The sequence below is a fragment of the Erpetoichthys calabaricus genome, chromosome 1, assembly GCF_900747795.2.
Source record: "Erpetoichthys calabaricus chromosome 1, fErpCal1.3, whole genome shotgun sequence".
Lineage (NCBI taxonomy): Eukaryota > Metazoa > Chordata > Cladistia > Polypteriformes > Polypteridae > Erpetoichthys > Erpetoichthys calabaricus.
The window spans coordinates 171,727,808-171,751,391 of record NC_041394.2 but is presented as its reverse complement, the minus strand read 5'-3'; the positions used below and the strand labels follow the sequence as shown (position 1 = coordinate 171,751,391).

At 36.9% G+C, this 23,584-nt stretch overlaps 1 protein-coding gene and 1 long non-coding RNA gene across 2 annotated transcripts in view; one reads left to right on the top strand and one right to left on the bottom strand.

The window, feature by feature from the left end:
* Positions 1 to 23,584, bottom strand: part of LOC127529207 (uncharacterized) — a 232,028-nt gene that overhangs the window by 128,600 nt on the left and 79,844 nt on the right. The gene's annotated exons all lie outside the window — the stretch shown is intronic.
* The window catches only part of ewsr1a (EWS RNA-binding protein 1a), a 210,266-nt gene that overhangs the window by 119,078 nt on the left and 67,604 nt on the right, over positions 1 to 23,584 (top strand). The window contains exons 6-8 of the mRNA XM_051932005.1: positions 6,947 to 7,145; positions 8,307 to 8,471; positions 10,055 to 10,320. Coding sequence (XP_051787965.1) covers positions 6,947 to 7,145; positions 8,307 to 8,471; positions 10,055 to 10,320 — 630 coding nt within the window. The remainder of the gene's footprint in view (positions 1 to 6,946; positions 7,146 to 8,306; positions 8,472 to 10,054; positions 10,321 to 23,584) is intronic.

The following is a 23,584-nucleotide window of genomic DNA, read 5'->3' as shown; positions in this document are numbered from 1 at the left end:
CTAGTAGCCTGCATTTGTTTTGCAAATGTGTAGATTAGTAGAATGCAGCCTGCTGCACCCCCCATTCAGTCAGATGAAGACATCAACCTGCTGCGTTCCTCACAGTTCAAGTCTGTGTTGAAGTGTTTTTCTGGTGATGAGTTTGTAAGGAATTCTATAGATAATGAAATACTGTGATTTGAAATACATACACTTCATGTGTGTTTCGTGTCTACAATGATCTGTGTAAATATAGAATGTCGAAGGAAATTCTGAACACATGGTTAAAACAGAAAATGGTTTCATACAGTATGTTATGGTAATAATGACATAATTTTGACATGAAGTGTAGGAAGTGTGAAGCCAAAATATCCAATAAACACTTTCAGAAAAGGTGTAAGAAAACAAGTATGCTTTTATTCAAGAATAAAACTGAAGAAAAAAATTGCTCAATTGACATATTGCTGAAGCCCAACTATCAGTCGGTACAAAATATGATGTTCGCATACGCGTGTGTGCACGTTTCATTTTCAACCAGTTGTCTGAATGGAAACGCTGCTCTGTTGCAGATCACACAGTGGATAAGCTACCGTTTAGCAAAGGCACGGTAATAGGTTCGATTCCTGTGTCTTCTCTGTATTTAGCGCTTTGAGTAGTGAGCTGCTGTTATTATTTTTGTTATTATATAGCAAAAAAATATTTGATTTTGAGTCTGTAACATCCTGTGTAAATTTATGGTACTTATTAAAGGTGTTACTTTTCCACGGACACGTATATTCATATCAACATGTCATATCAACGTTTTTTTTTATTCAGTTTTATTCTTGAATAAAACTTAGTCTGAATGACCTTTTGTTTTATCTTGGTAAGAGTATAATATTTTGCTCTGCTTTCCCCTATTGTATTATTAATAAGTAGCCTTTGTCAGAATGCCTAATCTCACAGACTTACCACTGTTTATAAGGTATTATAGTATATAACTTATCCCCACCTTCTCTTCTATATCTATAACCTCAGACAATTAGGTATAGTAAAAGATAAGCAAGAGTTACGTTACAATTTAAACAATGCATTATTGGTAATATTCATAAATAATAACAATAAGCAAAGTACATTTGAATATTTGCAACCATACAACCTGATTAAATGGTGATGTGTAGTTCAGATGGCACACAGACTTGTTAGTTACTCAGAATGTCTCTAGTTAAGGCATCATTGATGCTCAGCTTTCTTCAGAACAGGCCACAAGCCTGTTCAATATGGCTGCTGAGCTGTGCTTTTCATTGTGTTGTCGTCTTCATCAGATGTTAGTAAGAGAGATGCTTCTTCATCATCAGAGGTTAGTAAGAGAGACATTGTGGTTGAGCAAGAAGATTTATAGATTCTCTGTCCAACCCCTAAAGCCAATAGGACATCATGGTACTTAAAGGCTTCTGATAGAAGCCAATTCCAAACAGCCATACTTCAGACCAATGGGGGAATACAACATCTTAAAACCTGCCACCCCCCAAGACCATATGTTAGTAAGCCCAGCTTTCTTGCAGGGGTTGAATGACTTTAGCAGAGAAACACTCGCCAAACTGGTTTAAGGCACATCCCTCCCCATCTCTGTCGTAAAATTCAAAGAGACCCATTCCTAAAGTTGGGGGGGGCGGGGCGGGTTTAAACATGAATGTTTCTCACTAATGTAACACTAAATTACATTGCTTTACCTAAATTACAAATAAAGACATACAAAATATTTATCAAGTTATATGCAAAATCTTACATAACAACACTCCACCCCAATAAATGTCTTTATAAACAGTCTTAATTGTTTAAAGAGTCTGTTGAATAACTTGTGCTTTGATTTGCAGTATTTGCTCTCCCAGTGCTAAAAGTTGTGCGTGACCATTTGTCCATTTACATATCTTCATTATTTCAAAAGACAATCAGAAGAACGTGGATCTGCTCCTGATGACTTGTATCTGCTTCCGGCTTGCGTCAACTGTTTGTTTAGCTTTCTACAGTCTTCATATGTCATCAGATCTGGTGGTTCAAAATGAGACAAGTCCACACTTTCCACTAAACTAACCCACTACAATTTAGTCCATTGTGTGAATTCTTAATCTGTACTTGTTCTGTGTCTAACTGCTAATTAGACCCCTGTCCCACATTATCTGTTTAAGCATATGCAGCTGTACAATTAACATAAAAATTTGAAAGGTAACATGCCACAGGTGCCAGGTACCACTTCATAAACTGTTCACCAACCAACTTTTGTAGACCCTCTTTGCACATTTGGGGTTGACTTAGTTGCCTCTTGTGCTTTTCTACCCATGGTGTAATCTTTGACTGCCATCAGCCTTTACCAGTATAGGCTGGCATCACCACCATGAGACATCACAGCTATGCAACTCTCATTATTCTCCCTGTAGGCCACCCCTTGAGTTGTTTGCTCACCATATGCATACTCGATGTGCTAAACATCTTGGTTCAGAATTGACCCACTGGTCCTCTGCTTCTACCACAGCTGATAACCTCTAGCAGGGCTTCTGTATTTTCCCAATTTGACTATACCTAAACATCGGAGCCCATATGACTTGCAAATGTACCAGCTGTACCTTCTTTCCTGAAAAGTTCACCAATTTTCTTAGTATAACTTTTTCTTATAATAATAGTATTAATTATCCCACTTAATTAATTAATACCCAGAATGTATACTTTATGAACCCAACATTACTCCCCTTATTTTGGCATTCCTAACTGGTTTGTTCTAAACCCCAGTAAGTGTCTTTCTCTTGCTGTCTCTTCAGTTCTTCTTCATGTCTTTGTCTTTAGTCTTTGCCTGTTGTCGTTTCCTCTTTCTTTTTTCATTCCGCTATGTAGGCAGGTCTACAAAATGGAAGGTGACGAAGCAGTTTCTGTCCATCTCATCTTCTTGGTTGTTAACCTGGTGCCAACACACAAACTTTGCTTCCAGGCATTCATTGGAACAGCTTGGCCACTAGTGCCACTCCACTCCAATATGCTAATGGTAACCTGATTTCCTGCATGGATTTTACTCTGCTAATTGCCTTCACTATTTATTACCTGCACCAACCCAAAGTCCATAAAACCTTATAACAGAAGTAGCACTATTGCAAAAGACCAGAAAATTGAAACAGAAATAACTATTTTCCCTTTCTTGTCTTCCTGCACTACCCTTCTATATTTTTATTGCCTGTGTGTCTTTTTTTTATTTTATGGTAACTGCTACCTGAAAGTGTGGGCTAAAACCTCTCCAGAATCCAAGTGCTAAATCCAGCATCTCTCCTAAAACTGACCTGTGTTCTTTACTCAAGACCAGCTTACTTTTCTCCATTTTATTGCAGGGAGATTCATAGGCTGTCTTTTTAAACTGATCAGTCAGGTTTCGAATTACTGAACCTAAGTGTGTGTGCTTTTTAATTACTGACCGGCCTAGCAGAGCTGTTAGGACTTTCACACCCCTGTGCATTCCTGACTTGCTGCCTGAGTTTGTAAACCTTCCTGCTGCACCATCCCCTATCCTTTGTTCTTTGGCTTGTCCTGATCCATTCAAACCAAAGCCTAAACTGGTGCACTTTCTTTCCAACTCAGCCATTCTTGCACTAGCACATTCAGACCTTTCACACACGAGCACTCAAATTTATTTTATTTCCACTGTTCCTTGTTAAAATTCCACACTTTCTTCACTCAGTACCAATATGCCATTATCCATTTCATGCCTTCTAGTCAACAATTGCCATTCATACTCACCAGCTTCTCTTCCTTCTATCTGATTTCTTTGTCCTAAATCAAATTTCAATGCAGCACTGGTTACCTTTCTTAACAGTGGTGAAATATCTATCAGTGTAGCATGTTCTTTAAATAAGTGGACAGACCTCAGAATTACCTGGAGATTGTGATGCAGTGGAGAATAATAATGGTAGAAAACATCCTTGCTGTTTTCCCTTCCTATCATCCCTCTTCTTTTCCTCACACTCACATTCCCACTCTTTATCTGAGCACTCATCTGTCTCATGTAAGTCACCCACCCATATTTTAGGGTTCCAGTCAGATCCCATTACTACTGCCCTAACTTTCACCACGGGTGGTTTTCTCCTCGTTTCCCCTGCTTTCTGTGCTTTCAACTTCAGCAGTGGGTGTTCTACATGCTAGCACTTCACAATTTTCACACCAACTGTTACGTCTTTCAAAATTTTCACACAACATTGCACAACTTTCACTTTCAGTCACTTTGCTATTTTCTTTCTCATACTGATCTTATTACCAATAATGCAAGATAGTAAACCTCTTATAACAGCAGCTGTCTTCTTTATACCCGATTTCTGTTTTCCTTATTTTAATTCTTCCAGCCCCCTTCCATTTTGTGGCATGCTCAGCTCAGCTTCTGCTTTCTCTACTTGAACTACAGGTTTCCATTTATTAGCTTTGGCCTGCTTCTTCTGCCACTCCACTGGAAGATGGCTGACTTTAATATAAATTTAGGCATTTCTGAGTCTACAATTTTACTCTAATACAATTTGCCACCTTCGTTATGGGTTGACCTACTTTTGTCCCTGTAAGCAAACATACACATACATACACCAAGATTCTAAATGAATAAGTGCCGTATGAATGATGCATGCACGTCCCATCACTCCCTAGCAGTTTAACCACTTAAATTCCATATGAGTGTCGCATGCATGTCCCATCACTCCCTAGCACTTTAATTAGGGACTCACTACTACCAGCTCTAACAAACATGCAGGTGTCCTCGTGACACACACGAAGTCTGTACACTTTGTTGGTTATATTCTATTCAGCAACCAAACAATGTTTACTTCCACTGCGTTTGTACACTGGATTCCCTAAAATTCACATACATAAACACACACATATAGATCAACAGTATTTGCAAACAGGGTGCAAAACATGGTTACCCCAAAATCCTGCCGGCTACGCCGATTGTTTTGTCTTGGTAGAGTATGATATTGCTCTACTTTCCCCTATTGTATTATTAATAAGTAGCCTTTGTCAGAATGCCTAATCTCACGGACTTACCACTGTTTATAAGGTATTATAGTATATAACTTATCCCCACCTTCCCTTCTCTATCTATAGGCAATTGGGTGTAGTAAAAAGACAAGCAGGAGTTAAGTTACACATAAAATAATGTATTATTGATAATATTCATAAATAATAACTATGCAAAGTACATTTGAATATTAGCAACCATACAACCTGATTAAATGGTGATGTGTAGTTTCAGGTGGCACACAGACTTGTAGTTATTTAAAATGTCTCTAGTTAAGGCATCATTGGTGCTTAGCTTTCTTCAGAACAGGCCGTATGCCTGTTCCAATATGCCTGCTGAGCTGTGGTCTCCATTGTGTTCTTTCAGTTCATCAGTTTGGTCTTCATCAGATGTTAGTAAGAGAGATGCTTCTTCATCATCAGAGGTTAGTAAGAGAGAGAGAGAGAATGTGGTTGAGCGAGCAGATTTATAGATGCTCTGTCCAACCCCTAGAGCCAATAGGACGTCATGGTACTTAAAGGTTTCTGATAGAAGCCAATTCCAAACGGCCATACTTCAGACCAATGGGGGAATACAACATCTTAAAACCTGCCACCCCCCCAAGATCATATGTTAGTCAGCCTGGCTTTCTTGCTGAGGTTGAAAGACTTTAGCAGAGAAATACTCGGCAAACTGGTTCAAGGCACCTCCTCCCCCAGCTGTCGTAAAATTCAAAGAGACCCATTCCTAAAGGGGGGGGGTAAACATGAATGCTTCTCACTAATGTAACACTAAATTACTGTACATTGCTTTGCCTAAATTACAAATAAAGACATACAGAATATTTATCAAGTTATATGCAAAATCTTACATCACAACACCTTTATTCAGTTTTATTGTTGTATTCTTAGATAAAACACCTTTCAAATGACGTTTGTGAGAAAAGTAACATCCACCATAAACACTGGTGGTTTTTTTTTTTTTTGCTCAACAAGACACCAAGAAGAAATGGTTGAGCTGCATTTATATGTCTGCTTTTATCCGTTCAGCTCTAACAAGTACCATAAAGTTACACCAGCTGTTATAGACTCTAATCAAATGTATGTTTTTATTGTATATTGTAATAGTAACAATAATAGAAGCTCACTACTCAAAACGGTAAATGCGATGAGGACCCGGATTCCAGGCACCCAACTCCCACATAAAGAGACTTTACCTCTGGGAATTTTGCTTCTGACTTCAGCTGCCTTGATGGGGGATTAGATAGTAGGCTGCTTGTGCCGATTGACACATTTGCAAAACAAATACGCTGCTGACGAGGCATGGGGGAATTTATGGTGGCCCGGAATTACGAATATTTTCGTAGGCTTCAGGAATTCTAGTGTTAACATCTTTGAAAGATCTTGAATATACCATGCATGAAGACAGCTAAAGGATATCTTAAAGCAGGAAGCTATCTGTAAGGAAAACTGGGTAAATATTTTCAAAACAAGAATTCAAAGACTCACAGCTGGCTACCAAAAAATACTTGAAAGCAGTGGTTTTGGCTGAAGGGGGTGCTACTACGTATTAACTTAGTAGATTGCCTAAACCTTTGCAAGTGCAATATTTACTCTTGTTTTAATTTTTTGATTTATCAAATAACTTATTAACCTTTTTATAAAAATGCAGTAGTTTGTTATATTTACTAAATGTTAATGAGAAATGTATTTGACCAGGAATGTTGTTACGTTTGCATGTAACCATAGTGTGTATCAGCTACTCTTTTCTTAAAACGTTCCTTATTTGTGTCCCTGTTAGCTTTTTTAATTAGCAAATTGCAGAGTTTTATCATTTTGCAAATTGTATTTACATTTTCTTCAGTTTGCGATATAAAATTTATGCTTTAAAAGCTGTACTGTACCAGTCTAAATCTTGTAATAGTTAATATTCACTCTTTTTTTAAGGTTGTTGTTTTTTGTTCATCAGGTTATTGTGCTAGTGCTCCAGCTGTACCACAAGGATGTACTCAGCCAGTACAAAGTTATAGTACTAGTAGTTATGATGCCACTCCAGCCCCTGTCACTTCATCTTCTTCCCAGAGCTTTTATGGTAGCCATCCTGGATATGGTGCTTCACCTGCTTATCCTGTGTATGGGCAACAAATCGTCGCCTCTATTCCAAACATGTAAGGCCATTTTTGTCAATAAATGTGTTGTCTAAAGCTTAGTTTGTGATAAATAGTATAAATTGATAAAATCCTATTTGGTTTCCTTGGCACCAAAACAATTCTTGTGTGTTTTTGTATAGTTTTATTCAAAGCTCACTTTGTATCTGAATTGTAGGAATAAAATTACAGTTTTTATTTCTTGTATTGCTGTGGGCACAGGGGGACTATATTTTCACCAGGCATTGTAAAAGATGGTTGAAGTTTTTGAACCTTGTCATGATGAGGCAGGTTGGGTTTAGAAGCAGCTGTAAATGACCACTCTGCCCAGGAGACCATTTCACTTTGTAGAAAGCTTCTTTTAAAAAAAAAAAAAAAAAAAAAAAGTAAAAAACTTGTTTACTGTCATGTTTCACAGGCAGGAGTTCAGGCACACATTCATATTCTATGCTGGAAGCCACAAATGACAACTTTTAAAACAATAACTAATTATTGTTAAAAAATGCAATGTTAGAAGCAAAGTACAAATTTAAAATACTTGATTACTTTAATTAGTCCTGTGTAACGAAGTCCTAAACTAAAATTCCAGGGGCCTCCTATATTAAAAACTTGGTTACATTCCATACTAAAATTTTGCTTATACTTGAAAGGGAAAAATCGCATGGATTTTTTTAAAGATATTACTATGCAGCGTTACTTATAGGGACGTGGTCATCATGATGGAGCCATCAGTAGGAAACCTTTTCACATAAAAACCAATGTTATAAGTGTGTAAAGCAATGTTTGTGTAAAATTGAGGCATTTTGAAACCAGGTTCTGTGGCAGCTTAGTGACACAGGAAACATTGGATGAATACAGGGATGAATTTATTCCACTAAATATCAATAGTACTAGGGTGTTGTACCGTGTTAGCCATTATGAATGTAGAGAAAAGCCAAGCAAAATGACGCCTTTTATTGGCTAACTAAAAAGATTACAATATGCAAGCTTTCGAGGAAACTCGGGCCCCTTTTTCAGGCAAGATGTAAAATCAATTTTAATGAATCAATAATAATCAATCAAAAAAATCAATGTTTTTACATCTTGCCTGAAGATGTATACATCAGGGAATAATACTTAGAATAATAATATTAGAATATGTTAAGTCAGTGTTGTAAAGGTTTGACTGATTCTGATTTTTAGAGTTGTGGATGGCAACAAGCCCCAGGAGAATGTACAACCTACCCCTAACACCGGCTATGACCAAACCAATCTGGCCTTCAACCAAAGTAATTACCCCTTTTCCCATGTGCCTGGTTCTTATCCACTACAATCAGTTGGTGCTCAGTCCTCTTACACAGCAACAAGGTAGGTAATGCTTCATGATGTTTATGGATCAGGTAAGGCTATGCTTTGTTCAATTTGTGTCATATGTCCTAAATTCCAATGCATTTCTTACTTGTATTTTCCTGTTACTAAAATGCTAAAGTATATACATTTTTGCTTAGTTAGAGCAATACCAGAATTTATTTGGTACAATTTTGTACATATGGATATTTTAATCTTTTTTTTTTTTCTTTCTTAATAAAACCTGGATAATGGTTCCCTTCTTTTCATGCATCAGTTTTTTTTTTTGTTTTTTGTTTTAAAAAAAAAGCTAATTCATTTAGGAATTTTACTTGCTGCCTAGTTTAGGATATTGATTGCCTTTAACAGAATTTAAATAAAAATTAATGAATGAACAGTTTTAAATAGGTGTTTCTTTGGTAAAGTGCAGTAAGGTGCTTCCTACTGGTCTATTCAATATTTAACCTGCTTATCTAGTTAAGGATGATAAAGTAAGGATGAGAAAGAGTAGGTGTTTTTAATAGCCTTGAGTGTAAAGGCTAGAGCTTACCCTGGACAGTGCACTGGTCCATCTCATGTTAAATTTGTGCACTCCCCACAGTTTTCTTCAGTGGATTTTCAGCTTTCGATTGTTGCTTTCAGATTTTGAAGCCATCTCTGAAAACTGAAAAATAGACAACTTTTCAGGACACTGACCTTATTTAGTACAAAATACATCTTTTAAATAAACTATCCTTAAAACATGCCATAATGTTTTTATAAAGCACAGAATTAATATAGTTCATTTTCTTTACAAAAATACAACAAATGTAAAATAGTACCTGTTGCATAATGTTTCTGCATTTACAAATTTTTATACAACGTATTCAGTTAACACAAGAAAAGTTGTGGCTCATCCGAGTTTAGAGATGACATGGACTTGAGCTTACTAAAAAAAGGGAATTTTCTCATGGATTCAGCTGTCATACAGAGAATTAAAACACTCTTGAACCCCATTCTTTTGAGTCATTAAGGTTTTTTAATGAACGTTGTGCTATAGCTTTGCATGTAGTGGTAAATAAGTGTTTAGTTGTTGTTGTTCTGGTAGTGTATCTGTGGATATTTTTATGGGGTTAAGAGCCTTCACTCAGATTGCATTTGCTGACCCACACCGCCACCTTTTTATTTATTTGTAAACTCATAGGTTAGCACTGAAAACAGAGAATCTCCCATGGTATGTTGTATTTCTGGTGCATTGGTGAGAGACCTACTTGGGTGTGAGAGACCTACTCCTATCTAGAGCTGCATGGGATCTGGTTGTCATTTTCAGGGCTTAAAGTTTTCCAGTAACACACTGGACTTCTGGCATGTGGAAATGCATTTTTATATAATTAGTACATTTAAATGTCCTATATGTATTTTAAATGTTCAGTACTTTTAAACATTTCTATACTACTTAGCAATTTTGACTTAATTTTATTGTTTGCTTATTTAGTAATTTATTGAAAGCAGTTTTGCATTTATTTATGTAGTAGTAATTAATCATTTTTAATGAAGAATCAGTATTAACATTTTTTCTTTCATTTTAGATGATTCTTTTACTAGCTGTGTTTTATTTGGTATAGTTACAGTGCCTCCAGTCAACCCATCAGCTATGAACAAACCACCTACTCCCAAACCAACAGGTATTCGCAACCCAGTGGATATGGACAAACGTCCAGTTACAACCAGCAAAGCATTTACAGTCAACAGGGGAACTGTAGTCAGCCATCAAGCAACTGTCCACCTCCTTCAGGATCCTTTGCACAGCCACCACTAAGACAGTACAGTGCATATAGCACAAGTGGCAACTACTTTCAGCACAGTGACCAATTGAAACATAGTCAGTACAGTAAGGATATTTTTTATTATTGGAAAGAGCTATTAATAGCCTTTGATTTTTACTTTATTGCTAAAGAATTTACAGTACCACTCTACTGTTTCATTAGTCAGGATTTAATACATAAGCTATGAGACCCATATGTGCCGCAGCTTTGTGGTACGTTATTACTGTTCATTTGTTTTACTATACTGTATTTTTCATTTCTCCTTCTTTTTGCATTAACTTGACAGGTTTGTTTTGGTACGGTATCATCCATAATAAGACCTTTAAATTCCAAAAAGCAGAATTGTCTTTTCTCCTGCTTCCTTCATGTGCTGGATATTTTTTTGTTTTGTTGTGCTTAGCAATGTATATTATCATGATGCATCAGTAGATGGTTTTATACAGATGCTGTATTTCTGTGATTACAAAATGATGTACCTAGTAGATAGATAGATAGATAGATACTTTATTAATCCCAAGGGGAAATTCACATTTATAATTATTTATAATTATTTATAATTATTGGTCCATTTACTCACATAGGAAATTACTAGTAAACTGCTGGACTAAGCTCGTAAGCCGAGCCAAAGTGGAGTTTTACATGCTGAGATATATTGCGACAAAACACAATTTCTGATAATATACCAGATTTGTTTATATACAAGCAAAATTGTTTAACTTTGAAATTACATCTCACCTAACTAGCTTGCATAAGTTTATTACTTCCCAATTATAGGACAACCGACTAGTATTTTAAGAGCTGATTTAAAATATTTTTACACTTTTTATGCATTTCATTCACATTATAAAGTTTAGAAGCATTGTGAACTGCAATTTAATATATCCATAATTTAGCGGTTTTATTTTTAATTTTTAAAGCAAGGTATCAGTTGGCCGCACTGCATTTGGAATTAATGGACAGATAAACAGTTCATAGCTTGCTGTATACAAGAAGCTGTTCGTTTTATTTTATTGCATCTGTGAACTGATATATTGATTATGATTAATTTTTACATTCTTATTTCAGTCCCAAAATGGTAAACTTCTGTTGAATTTTGTACCAGAGTGGTTTCCTTGTTGGAAAGACTGTGCAGAGTTATTGTTTATTTTGGATTAATTACCGTAAAGGCTAAATCAGTGAAATATGTCAAGTGATACTGTATGTAGATATTAATTTTACTGAATGTTTGGAGAAAGTAGCTAGTCTGTATTGTAATTGATAATACCAGCAATAGTCTGGGTGGCAAGCACCAGGTTGGTCGCAGTCGATTACAACAGTATGACAGATAAACATGACCTCCAACATAGAGATGTCTGACCATTTGGAGCTCCTTGCTTAACTGTTTGGGCACTTCAGTAAGGCACCCCAGAAGGAAAGGTGGAAGTAATAATATTGGTGGACTCTTGTTATCATAGCTGGCTCATAGGTTTGCACTAACAGAGAATCTCCTATGCACAGCTCCTAGTTAGAGCTGGATGGTGTCATTTTCAAGGCTTAAAGTTTTGCAACAACACTGAGGATTTCTGAGATATGGCCATGATTCATTAAAATATTCACTGCCCATTGTGTAATTTTGTTAAAGTGGCAAGAACAATGTAAAAAATCCACAATGTTAAGTTTTGTTTTGGATGCATTTTATCTAGTTTTGAAATAATATTCTCGTAGTATCCAGTGGTATGCAAGATAGACTATTCACTATGTGTCGTGGATTTCTTTTTAACACTAGAATCCCTGAAGCCTACGAAAAAAGTTGTAATCCTGGGCCACCTTAAATTTCTTCGCACCTCATCATCAACGTTTTTGTTTTGCAAATGAGTCGATCAGCCTGGCAGCAAGCAGCCTACTATCCCATCCCTCACTGATGCAGCAGGAGTTCTCCCAGGAAAAGGCTCTTTTTATCTGGGTATGAGGTGCCTGGAGTTATATAGGGTAAATAATATATCGTTGTTTGGAATACATGCATTTCATGTGTGTTCCATGTCTACAACAATCTGGGTAAATGTTGGATAACAGGAAATGCAAGGCAAGAAATTTTGAACACATAAGTAAAGCAGAAAGTTTTTGCATGTTATAGTACTAATGATAAAATGTTGACATGAAGTGTATAATGTGTGAAGGCTGAAGTCCAAATACATTGCACAACAATTTTTTTTTTAAAAAAAGTCTTGCTTCCTGAAAGGTTTTTGCTGATTGTGACAGGTACCTACTGGGTATGCACAAATATAGTTTGGTTTTACTGCATCACGTAGGAACTCTGAGAAATAGATATTTATATGTTTACTGACAACATATTTAGTCACGTTTATGTTTTGCATAAGCTATTAAATTCAACAGAATTAAAAGTGTTTTGCTCCTTTTGTATTCAATGTCTGGTGCATCACGTTGCAGTGTCCAACAGTAGTCAGCAAGCATTGATGGATTCCAGTTGCCCTGGTATAATTTCTCCATTTTAGCAATGTTCTGGTGAAACCTTTCACCACGTCACAGACAGCACCGAGATTTGCGGGGAAGAAGTCCAAGTGTGAGCAAATGAATGTTGAGTGACATGTTGCACACTTCATTGTCTTGTATGCTTTGAGAAGTTTGTCTACCAGCTGAATATAGTTTGGGGCTCTGTAGTTGCCCAGAAAATTGTCAATGTCTTTGAAGGCTTTCCAGGCAATTTTTTCCGGCCCAACTAACCGATCTTCAAACCGCTTGTCACTCATAACACGTCTGATCTGGGAGCCAACAAAAATTCCCTCTTTGATCTTGGCATCAGTTATTCTTGGGAACATCTGTCTTAAATAACGAAAACCTTCGCCTTCCTTGTTCAGTGCTTTCATGAAATTTTTCGTGAGTCCCGGTTTTATGTGAAGAGGAGGCAAAAATATCTTTGCCAGGTGGACAAGCGATTTCATGTTGCCACATTTTTCTGTCCTGAAACTAACTTTTTACAGAGTGGCCAGTTCTGTCGAGAACTGTTTGGCACGGCTGTTCCATTCACCGAAGAAACAACAGTACTTTGTATAGCCGAGCTGCAGTCGTGGTAACAGAGCAACGACTTTAAGATCTCCACAGATATTCTAGTTGTACCTGCTATACTGGATGTGCTTCAGCAACAGTTCTATATTCTCATACGTTTCTTTCATGTGTGCTGCATAGCCAACAGGTACTGAAGGATAAACGTTGCCATTGTGTAGCAGAACAGCTTTCAGGCTTAACATTGATGAATCAATGAAGAGACGCCTCTCTTCTGGGTTGTGATCACAACCCAAGGCCGAGAACAATCCTTCAACGTCACAACAGAAACAGAGACTGTCAACTTGTGCAAAAAATTTGGTTATATCATGATGTCGGCCTCGAAACACAGAAATTTTCGTACCTGGGAACAGCAAACACCATTCCTGCAGTCTCGAACCCAGCAGCTCGGCTTTTGCTTTTGACAGACCCCGATCTCTGACTAAATCGTTCAATTCGGACTGTGTCATCAGATGTGGATCGCCTGATGAGCACAGTTCAAAATCCAGGTCAATATCACTGTCAGCACCCTGCATTGCAGTTTCTTTATCTGGTTCATCTAAGGTCCAATCCTCTGGTGGTTTCGGAATTGGAAGACTGTCGTCATGTGGCACGGGTCTCATTGCTGAAGGCAGATTAGGATATTCAATTGACTTCTTGTTTTTGGCAGAGAAACTAGACACAGTCAAACAGAAGTAACAGTAAATCACATGGTCTTTCTCTTCTCACCATATCATCGGAACAGCAAACGGCATTGTCTTTCGAGTGCCTCTGAGCCAGGCTCTCAGACTGACAGCACATGTCGCACAGCAAATGTGAGGCACCCTTTCCTTGTCTTGATCACCAATTTTGCAGCCGAAATACAGATAAGCTTTCTTCACAAGAGCAGTCATCCAGCGTCTCAGAGGCACAAGTGTATATTCGCCACAGATATAGCAGCGGCTGTTACGACATTGACAAGACATCTCGCCCAACACCAAAACATCTATAGCATCAAGCTTGCTTATTGTTATATTGCTACAGATACTATACTTTACTATACTGATACTATATACTGTATACACACTGACCATCTATATTAACCAAATGAGCAGGATCAGTGTATGCAAGCCACCTTTTATAGCATGCTGAGACAGTGTCAAGCTCGTTCAGACCTGCCCAGGCATGCCCAGGATGTCAACTTCCACAGAACAGCTTCCAACCTGGCCTGATTCCATGCCCAGGCTGCACAAACCGTTGTTAAGTCACTTACGGGAGCAAAAATGTTTGGATACAAATATAAGAAAAAATCGTGACAAAACTGAAGATTTTTCTGTAACGGTACGTGATGGGTAACTTTTGATGTGATATTCATGATCACCTCCCAAAAATCTATATGAAACACCCAACAGTGTTCATGAAGCACTTTGAGATACTTTTTTGTATGAAAATGTGCTATACAAATAAATGTTGTCATTATTTATTATTATTATGAGGCAAAATCTTTGTTGTGCAGTGATATCAAACACTTTCACAAACGGTACAAGTATAACATAACAAGTGCACTTCAAGAATATAACTGAAGAAAAAGAAATTGGTTCGGAGACGAGGCTGACACATCTACTTGCCTGGTGCAGAGGTAAAAACTGCTGTCTCATAATCAAGTGGTTGTGGGTTTGATTCCATGTCCTTCCTGCATTTACCATTTCGAGTAGTGAGCTGCTCTTATTGTTACTATTATAGAATAAAAACATGCATTTGATTTGATTATGTAACAGCTGGCGTAAATTTATGGTACTTATAAAGGTTGGTGTGTTTTTTTTTGTTTTTTTTTTTTGTTTTATTATTCAGTTTTATTCTTTTTTTTCTGTCATGTTCACACTTCTCCCGATCTGACACTGTTAGTTTTCAAATAGACGTGCTATAACAGAAGTGAACTTGGACTGGATGAAGGTTCTACATCTGAGAAAGAGAACAGAAGACCTCCCCGCAAGAAATATCCATTCACAAATAAGAATAACACAGCTGCACCAGGCATAAAGGCGAAAGATGGCACCGTTTGAATGCAGCAAGAGGTTGGGCGTCATCCTGCCAGTGAATCTACCACTCACATGTCCTTTAATGAAACAGCAAGGCCTACAGAGCTCGCCAAGGTATCATGCAAAGTTCTGTTTGCGATTGTTTTTGATGGTCTTTATATGAAAAACATTTATATGTTGTATAAAAGCCACATCTAATGTTGTTTACCTATATTTATTTACTTCCTGCAGTGTAAAGTCACAAGTAGACTGCAGAGCTTCCTGTGTTTGATTGACATGGGCATGTTGACAAAGTACATGTGCGATGCCATTCCTTATTTAGGAAAAGATCTCAGTCATCCCACGGGAAAAAGACTTTCCAAGACTGTGGTCATAAAGCTTATGGAGCCGTTTCTGGACAAAGGCGGAATTGTAACAACAGACAAGTTCACATCACTTTCGCTGGTTAATAGACTGTTAGACTGCTGCAGTGAAACACAACTCTGCTTGGCACCAGTGCAACGGTAGCTTCCACCTGCAGCTATACACACATCAGTATGCGAGCAGTGGTACTGAGAATGCAGACGGACTTCTTCTTTTTGGGCACATACACCATCAGCATGGCACTGCCAGATCATAACACTGACTTTAGGTGCAGGTGGAAGCTGTTGTTGCTTTTTATGTAACTGGTCTTTTCTTTTTTTGCCTTTACGCCTGGTGCAGGTGCCATTTTTTTCTTATGTGTGAGTGGACATTTCTTGCGGGGAGGGCTTCTCTACCCTTTCTCTGATGTAGGACCCTCATCTTTATCTGAGTTCACTTCTATTGTAGCACATTTTTATTTAAAAACTAACAGTGTCAGATCGGGGGGAGTGTGAATGTGACTGAAAGAATTAAACTGAATAATAAAAAAAAAAAAAAAATGCTAACTTTTACAAGGACCATAAATTTACACTGGCTGTTACTGACTCAAATCAAATATGTTTTTATTCTATAATAGTAACAATAAGAGCAGCTCACTACCCAAAACGGTAAATGCAGGAAGGATCCGGAAATGAAACCGCAATCACTTGATTGTGAGACAGAAGTTCTTACCTCCTAGCCAAGTGGACTTGTCAGCCTCATCCCCTAACCCAATTTCTTTATCTCCGGTAATATTCTTGAATAAAACTGCACTTCTTTTGTTATACCTTTTGTGAAAGTGTTTATTTGATATTTGGACTTTGTTTTAGTTATGTGCTTAACATTTCTTGCTTAACTTTCCTGTCATCCAACATTTACCCAGGTCGTTTTAGACAAAGAACACACATGAAATGCATGTATTCCAAATAACAATATATTATTTACCCTATACAACTCCAGGCACCTCATACCCAGATAAAGAGCCTTTAGCTGGGATTCTAATGTTAAATAAATCTTGTGCGTGTGCACGCACATGCGTGTATGCATTTTTTTTTTCTCCCATTTTCAGCAGTCCATTCCTTAGGAGTTCTAGTGGTAAACTCAAGTAGCTTATCCTTAATTAGGTTTCTGTAATAACCATTTAGCATTTCAAGTTACTAATTGTAATTTCATTAGCACCGTTGAAGCCTGTTGTTCATTTCACTTGGGTTACAACATACTGGCATTCCTTAGGTTAATAATTAACAAAATAATGCAGCTTTCTCAAAAAAAACATGTCCATCTATACTGTGTTCACATTTTTGAGTGGTACATGTAGCACAGCAAGTCAGTTCTACACATATAAAGCAAAACACACGAGAACTCCCTGCCTCCAATACCGAAGCAAGAGATCAGTCTGAAATTACATTGCAACTGCAATAATACATGATTTAGAAGACATGTTCCCCCACTCCACATCCACACAACACGGTGCATACGTCTTCAAAAGAGTTTGGGACAAAATAAGTAAACCACTCACTCACACACAGACACTCAAGCCAGACAGGTTATGTAACTTATCGTATACATATTTGTTCATCAAACTCTTAAACACTTTCATGGCCTACAAATAGGTATATCAAAATACCAGAATTTTTATATTCAGTACCAATAACAGTGAAATTTTATGAAAGTTAATACATTTTGATACCATAACTAAAACAGAAATCCCATTTAATGCCTTTTTTTAATTAAAGTACTTCTGTTATTCGAGTGAATGATATTGTGCTTTTTTTCCGTAATGCAATATAAAATATATAAATACTAACACTAGTACCAACTTTAAAATACTGGTATATTCAAACAGTTACCCATGTATAGTTTAAATAAACAAGTATTGATATTCATAAATATTAAAATACAAAAGCAAGCTTTGAGCTTTAAAGTGTAGAGTTTATAATCTTGACGGAAATTTCAGCATGGGATTTATAAAGAAAGATGTATCCTGAACCACATGATTTATTTTAGCATGTGCACATTCTAAATTTATTCTGACATTTTCTCTACAGTAACTGAAAAATAATGCTTAAAATCAATACTGAAAAAACAATTCAAACATTATTAAATCTGTACTGTTAGTGAGTTCCAAGATCATTTAGGATATTGCCATTTAAGCAGCCTCTTTAAAAATCTGGTTTGCCAGACAGCCACTTTGGTATTAGATTTATTTTAACCGGCTAATGATCCAAATATGTTACTAAAGAGTAATATTTTACAGGTGTGTTGAATTAATTCAAATTTTAAATGACACAAACTCCCGGGGCTTTCATTTTTCAAATCTGCCCTTTTTTGTCTCAAATTTAAAGCTTCCTTTGTGAAATCAAACCTTTTATTTTTACATTAATCTTTTATTCCAGAGCTCCCTTTATGTCTGTGTACTAATCCAGAACTTGAAAATTACTGTCGTTGCCTATACTCAATAAATTTTATTTTATAACTGTGAAGACGGCATTACATTCTTCAACTTATCATTCAAATACACACCGATCAGCCACAGCATTAACAACCTATGCCTAATATTGTGTAGATCCCCCTTCTGCTACCACAACATCTCTGACCCCTAATGGCATGGAATTTACAAAACTTATAAAGGTGTTCTGTGTTATCTGGCTCCAAGACATTAACAGCAGATCCTTTTAAGTCCTGAAAGTTACGTGGTGAGGCCTTCGTGGATCAGACTTATTATTCCAGCACATCCCACAGATGCTCAAACAGATTGAGATCTGGGGAATTTGAGGACCAAGTCAATACCTTGAATCCTTTGTTCAGGAATGACTGGAGGAATATGACAATTTTTGCAGTGCGGCAGGACACATTTTCTGCTGAAAGAGGCATCTCCCATCAGGGAATACAGCTGGCATGAAGTGGTATGCAGGGTCTGTAAAAATATTTAGTTAGGTGGTACTTATCAAAGTAATATATACATGAATGCCAGGACCCAAGGTTTCTGAGCAGAACATTGCCTCTGCCAGTTAACCTTCTTCCCATAGTGCATCTTGCTGCATTCTCTTACCCAGGTTAAAGGAATTGCACACACTCGGCCATCCACATGACCTAAAAGAAAGTGAGATTCATCAGGGCAGGCCTTCTCCTTCCATTGCTCCATAGTCCATGCCCATTGTAGGAACTTTCGGCGATGGACAGGAGTCCGCATGGGAACTTTGACTGGACTGCAGCTACACAAGAAGCTGTGATGCAATGTGTATTCGGACACCTTTCTCTAATGGTCAGTATTAAGTTTTGTGCATCAAAGGCTGTTTTTTTCCATCAGCGAGTCTTGGATGTCCATGACCTTGTCGCAAGTTCACTGGTTGCCTATCCTTGGACCACTTTTGGTGGGCACTATCCACCTCATATTGGGAACACCCCATAAAACCTAACTTTTTGGAGATGCTCAGACCTAATCATCTAGCTGCCACAATTTAGCCCATGTTGGAGCTGCTCAGTTTCTTATGCTTGCCCATTTTTTATGCTTTCAGCACATAACTCTGTTTACTTGCTGCCTAATATATTCCACCTTTTGACAGGTGCCAGTGTGACAAGATCATTGTGTTTCACTTCACCTGTTAGTGGTTTTAATATTGTGGCAGATCAATGTATGACGTTTTCTTTTACTTACGGATTATACTAATGAGTTTGCTGAAAAAACCTGTATGAACAACAATTTCAGTGTTGCAGATTCATATTCAGCAGTGAAGTTTGCGGTTTTGCTTGTCCTGCTATCTGTGCGCTTCAGCAATTTTATGCGTTTCTGTTAACATAGTATATGTCGTGTTGTTAGGGAGATGTCCCTTGTCTTTCAAAGCATTGAAACACTAAATTCAGACAACTGTAGTTTTATGCTGGTTAGAAAATGGGTGGATTCTTGGACTGATGAATATCTGTCGATGTGATCATTATAATCGGAGAAGAAATGCAAAACCTCCAATCATTTATCAGGGCTGTGTAGTACATTGTTTTAAAAAAAGCGATTAATCTTATTTTTCACCTCAACTTAGAAATGTGTGACCGTACAAGTCATATAATTCAATCTTATCTGATTGGTAACACGAAGAGGAAATATAGCTAAATTGCTCACTTGCGCACAAACATTGGGACTCTGGTGCAGAAAATGACTGCAGATGCTCTGAACTAATGAGTCATAATTTAAAAGTTCTCCAAGCATTTGGAACAACCTACCATGCATCCATCATCAGAAACTGCAAGCCAAGTGGACCTAAGAGAATTGTTTCTCTTTTTAAGACGGATTTCGATAGGTACAAGTTTGGCTTTGGAAGACACCTATATGAAATATTGCACCATTACAATTTATATGTATAAAATGCAAAGTTGACTGACTGACTCACTCATCAACAAAAACAATATTTTCTTTTTAATTTAAAAACTGAAATTTGGTAAGATTGTGTATCTAGGGCAGTATGTATCCACTAAGGCTGGACATTTCGATATAAAATTTTTTACTTGTTTAAACAACCCCTGCAACAGACACACAAAAGATCCCAAATTCTAAAAAATGCTTTTGACTGTGTTTTTGTTGAGATTTGGTGACCTCTATAGAAAAAAGAAAGTACTGTAGGTGACCCTTATTTTTTCTATTTGTTGTTGATACTGTAGCGAGTAGGGTATGCTAAATCGCCTCATGCATGATTGGTGCAGCTCTATGGATCCCATAGGGAAAATGTATCAGCCGACTTGGTGGTTTTATACAAATGAAAGCTGCAAGCCAAGCAGAAGTGATGGGCAGGGTGCATGAAAAGTGGCACTGCCCAATATGGTGGACGACAAGAAAATGAGACTGGATCATGTGTGGCATGGAGAGTAAGCTATGGAAGGAAAGTTCAGTGAAGCTCCAAAATGATGTGATTAGCAAGCTGTAAAGTGTGAGTGTGTGTGCCAGGAACTGTGACTGTGAGTGATGTTATTTGTCAGAGATAAAAGGGAAGGAGAGAAAAATAACGGAGATAATGGCATCAAATTTGAGGCAAGCCGAGAGTGACGTGACTTCATACCTTGATCAATTTAAATGCTACTGCAGCTCATGTAAGCTCACAACCAGAACGGGGGTGGACAGAGCACTCCATATTATTTGGGTCAAAGACATATTTTTCATTGATTTATCCCTCTGCTCCTGAGTTTAAAATTAAAAATAAAGCAGTTCAGATGTGATTAAAATATACAATGCAGACATTAAGGGTGTTTGCATACATTTCGGTCACACCATATAGAAATCAAAACCCTTTTTACACATTTCAGAGCACTATATAACATTTGGGAGCTGATAAGATGAAGCACTGTCCAATGAGTTAAGATGTTTCTGTACAACTTAGAATTCATTGTGCAACTGCATACATCATCAGTGAAGGTAAGTATGATGGTTCCTGTGGCAACCATACATTCCCAAGCATTTAGATAGATAGATAGATACTTTATTAATCCCAATGGGAAATTCACATATACAAATTCACATTTACACCCCCACAGATGAGGTAGATCTTGAGTAGTTCCTTTTTGTCTCTACACTTTGCTATTGCCATCACTCTGATGCAGGTTAAGTTTTGTCTCGTCTGTCCACAACAGCTTTTTTCAAAATTCTGCAAGCTCTTAAGTATTTTTTTTTTTTTTACAACCTGTAATCTGGCCATCTTGTATTGGTGGCTAACTAGTGGTTTACATTTTGTAGTGTGGCCTCTGTATCTCTGTTCATTAAGTCTTCTGCAGATAGTAGTCTCTGACACATACACAACTACCTTCTGAAGACTGTTTCTGATCTGTCAGACAGGTGTTTGTGACTTTTTCTTTACCATAGTGGGGATTCTTCCGTCATTGCCAGTGGAGGTCTTCCTTAGCCTATCAGTTCCTTTGCAATTGCTGAGCTCATCAGTGCCTTCTTTCTTCATAATGATATTCCAAACAGCTGATTTAGGTAATCCTAAGGTTTTACTGATGTCTCTAATGGTTTGATTCTCATTTTTTTAGCATCATAAGAGCTTCTTTGTATTTCATTTGTGCAGCTCTTGTTGTCATGTTGAACAGTGGCAACTACAGACTGCAAAGTAGAAACAAGCCTAGGTATCTTATGCCTACACTAATGAAGCAATGAAACATACCTGAGTAAACACACACACCTATGACACCAATTGTGCTAAACATTGTGGAGCCCTGAAACAGGTATGAAAAGTGTTGTAATTTCTACATGGTATGACCGAAATGTATGCAAATACCCTTAAAGTATGCAGTGTGCCCTTTAACAAATCATGTCTGAATTGTTTTTTTAATTTTAAACTGGGGTAAATCAAGGGAAAATGAATCTTTGTCCCAAACATTACGGAGGGCACTGTAGTTCCCAATATTATTCATTTTTACCTGTGTTTTTTTTTTTTTTCTTCGGTCCTGTTTTGAGCCTCACTCCTTCATAAAAAAAATTCTTCCCTTGGTTGTCTGCATTAGCAATTCACTTGTCTTTTTTTCCTCTACCCACGAAGAGTTCACTACAATATATTTACAGTGAGGCAAAAACCCCAAATGAAAAAGTTCAATTCATTGCATTGGCTGCATAAACACTGTAGTACTGTACCCCCTCACTATGATGAACGTATCACTGGTAATAAATTTGAAAGCAAGTTCTTGAGTGAACAAAGTAAAAACCTTCATCTAAGGCTACATTTTGTTCAGTTGGCTTGATACAGTTGTGTGATAAGTAGGTTGTGCATATTGCAAAGGTTATTTTTGGAGTTTACTGTACTTTTTGACTTTCCATTGTTAGGTTTATTTGGGGTTTATTTCAGTTCTTATTGATTGCAGTTTTTAGCTCCACACTTTGTGGTAAACTGTTGTTTCTATATACTAGGCTTGTTTTTAATCCTGCTTTTGATCTAAGCCAACCAAAACGTTTTAACTTACATATTGATGTGTTACATTCAAATCTGATTGAAGCTACCATATTTACAGATGTGCTTTAGAAGAAATTTAATTTATAACCAAAATTTCTCATTATTCCAATTGATTACCCATTTCCATTCAAAAGAATACAATTTCCTGTAAAATTGTTTTGCAATGTCCATAAAAAGCCAAGAATATTCACAAGAAACAGCACAAATTGATTTGTGGCAGGAATGTTTTCCTCATGGACAATTGTTTGTAGCATGTTCAAGAGTACGCAACTTCAGTAACCTTATAAATAGTCCCTGGTTTAAAAAAAAAAAAAAAAAAATATATATATATATATATATATATATATATATATATATATATATATATATATTGTACACAGAAACTACTTAGTTTCACTGTTTCTCATACACTCGATTAACAGATTACTATAGCCAAGGTCTGTTGTCTTAGAAAATTAACACAGTCTGTTACAAAACAAAAAGCAAAATATGGAAAAAGTGATTTTACTTGTGTGAGACTAATGCGGAATATTACAATTTGCAACTGGGCACCCTTCCCAAGATCAAAATATTTAACATGTAATCAGAAGTGAGTAATAGATGCATATGTCAAAAAAAGTCAGAGCCCAATAAAAAACACAGCATCAAACTAAAGAATGTAAAACCATATAAAATATGCAAAATGCTATTTTTAGGTCAAGAGAAAAAAAGTAATAATGAAGATGCATTCAAAGTGTAAAGCAAATATAGAGAAGGAGAGTAAAATGCTAACAGTATGATGGTATTAAAAACATGAATATTAAGTCCAAAATATGAGGCATATGTGACCTCCTGTAGCTGATAGGGATGCTAGCCACTTTCCTGATATTTACCATCATCTAACCTCCTAACACTTTCAAATATAATTTACCTTTATTTGCTGCATTTATAGAATGCCAACTATTAGAACATCGCACTCCAAA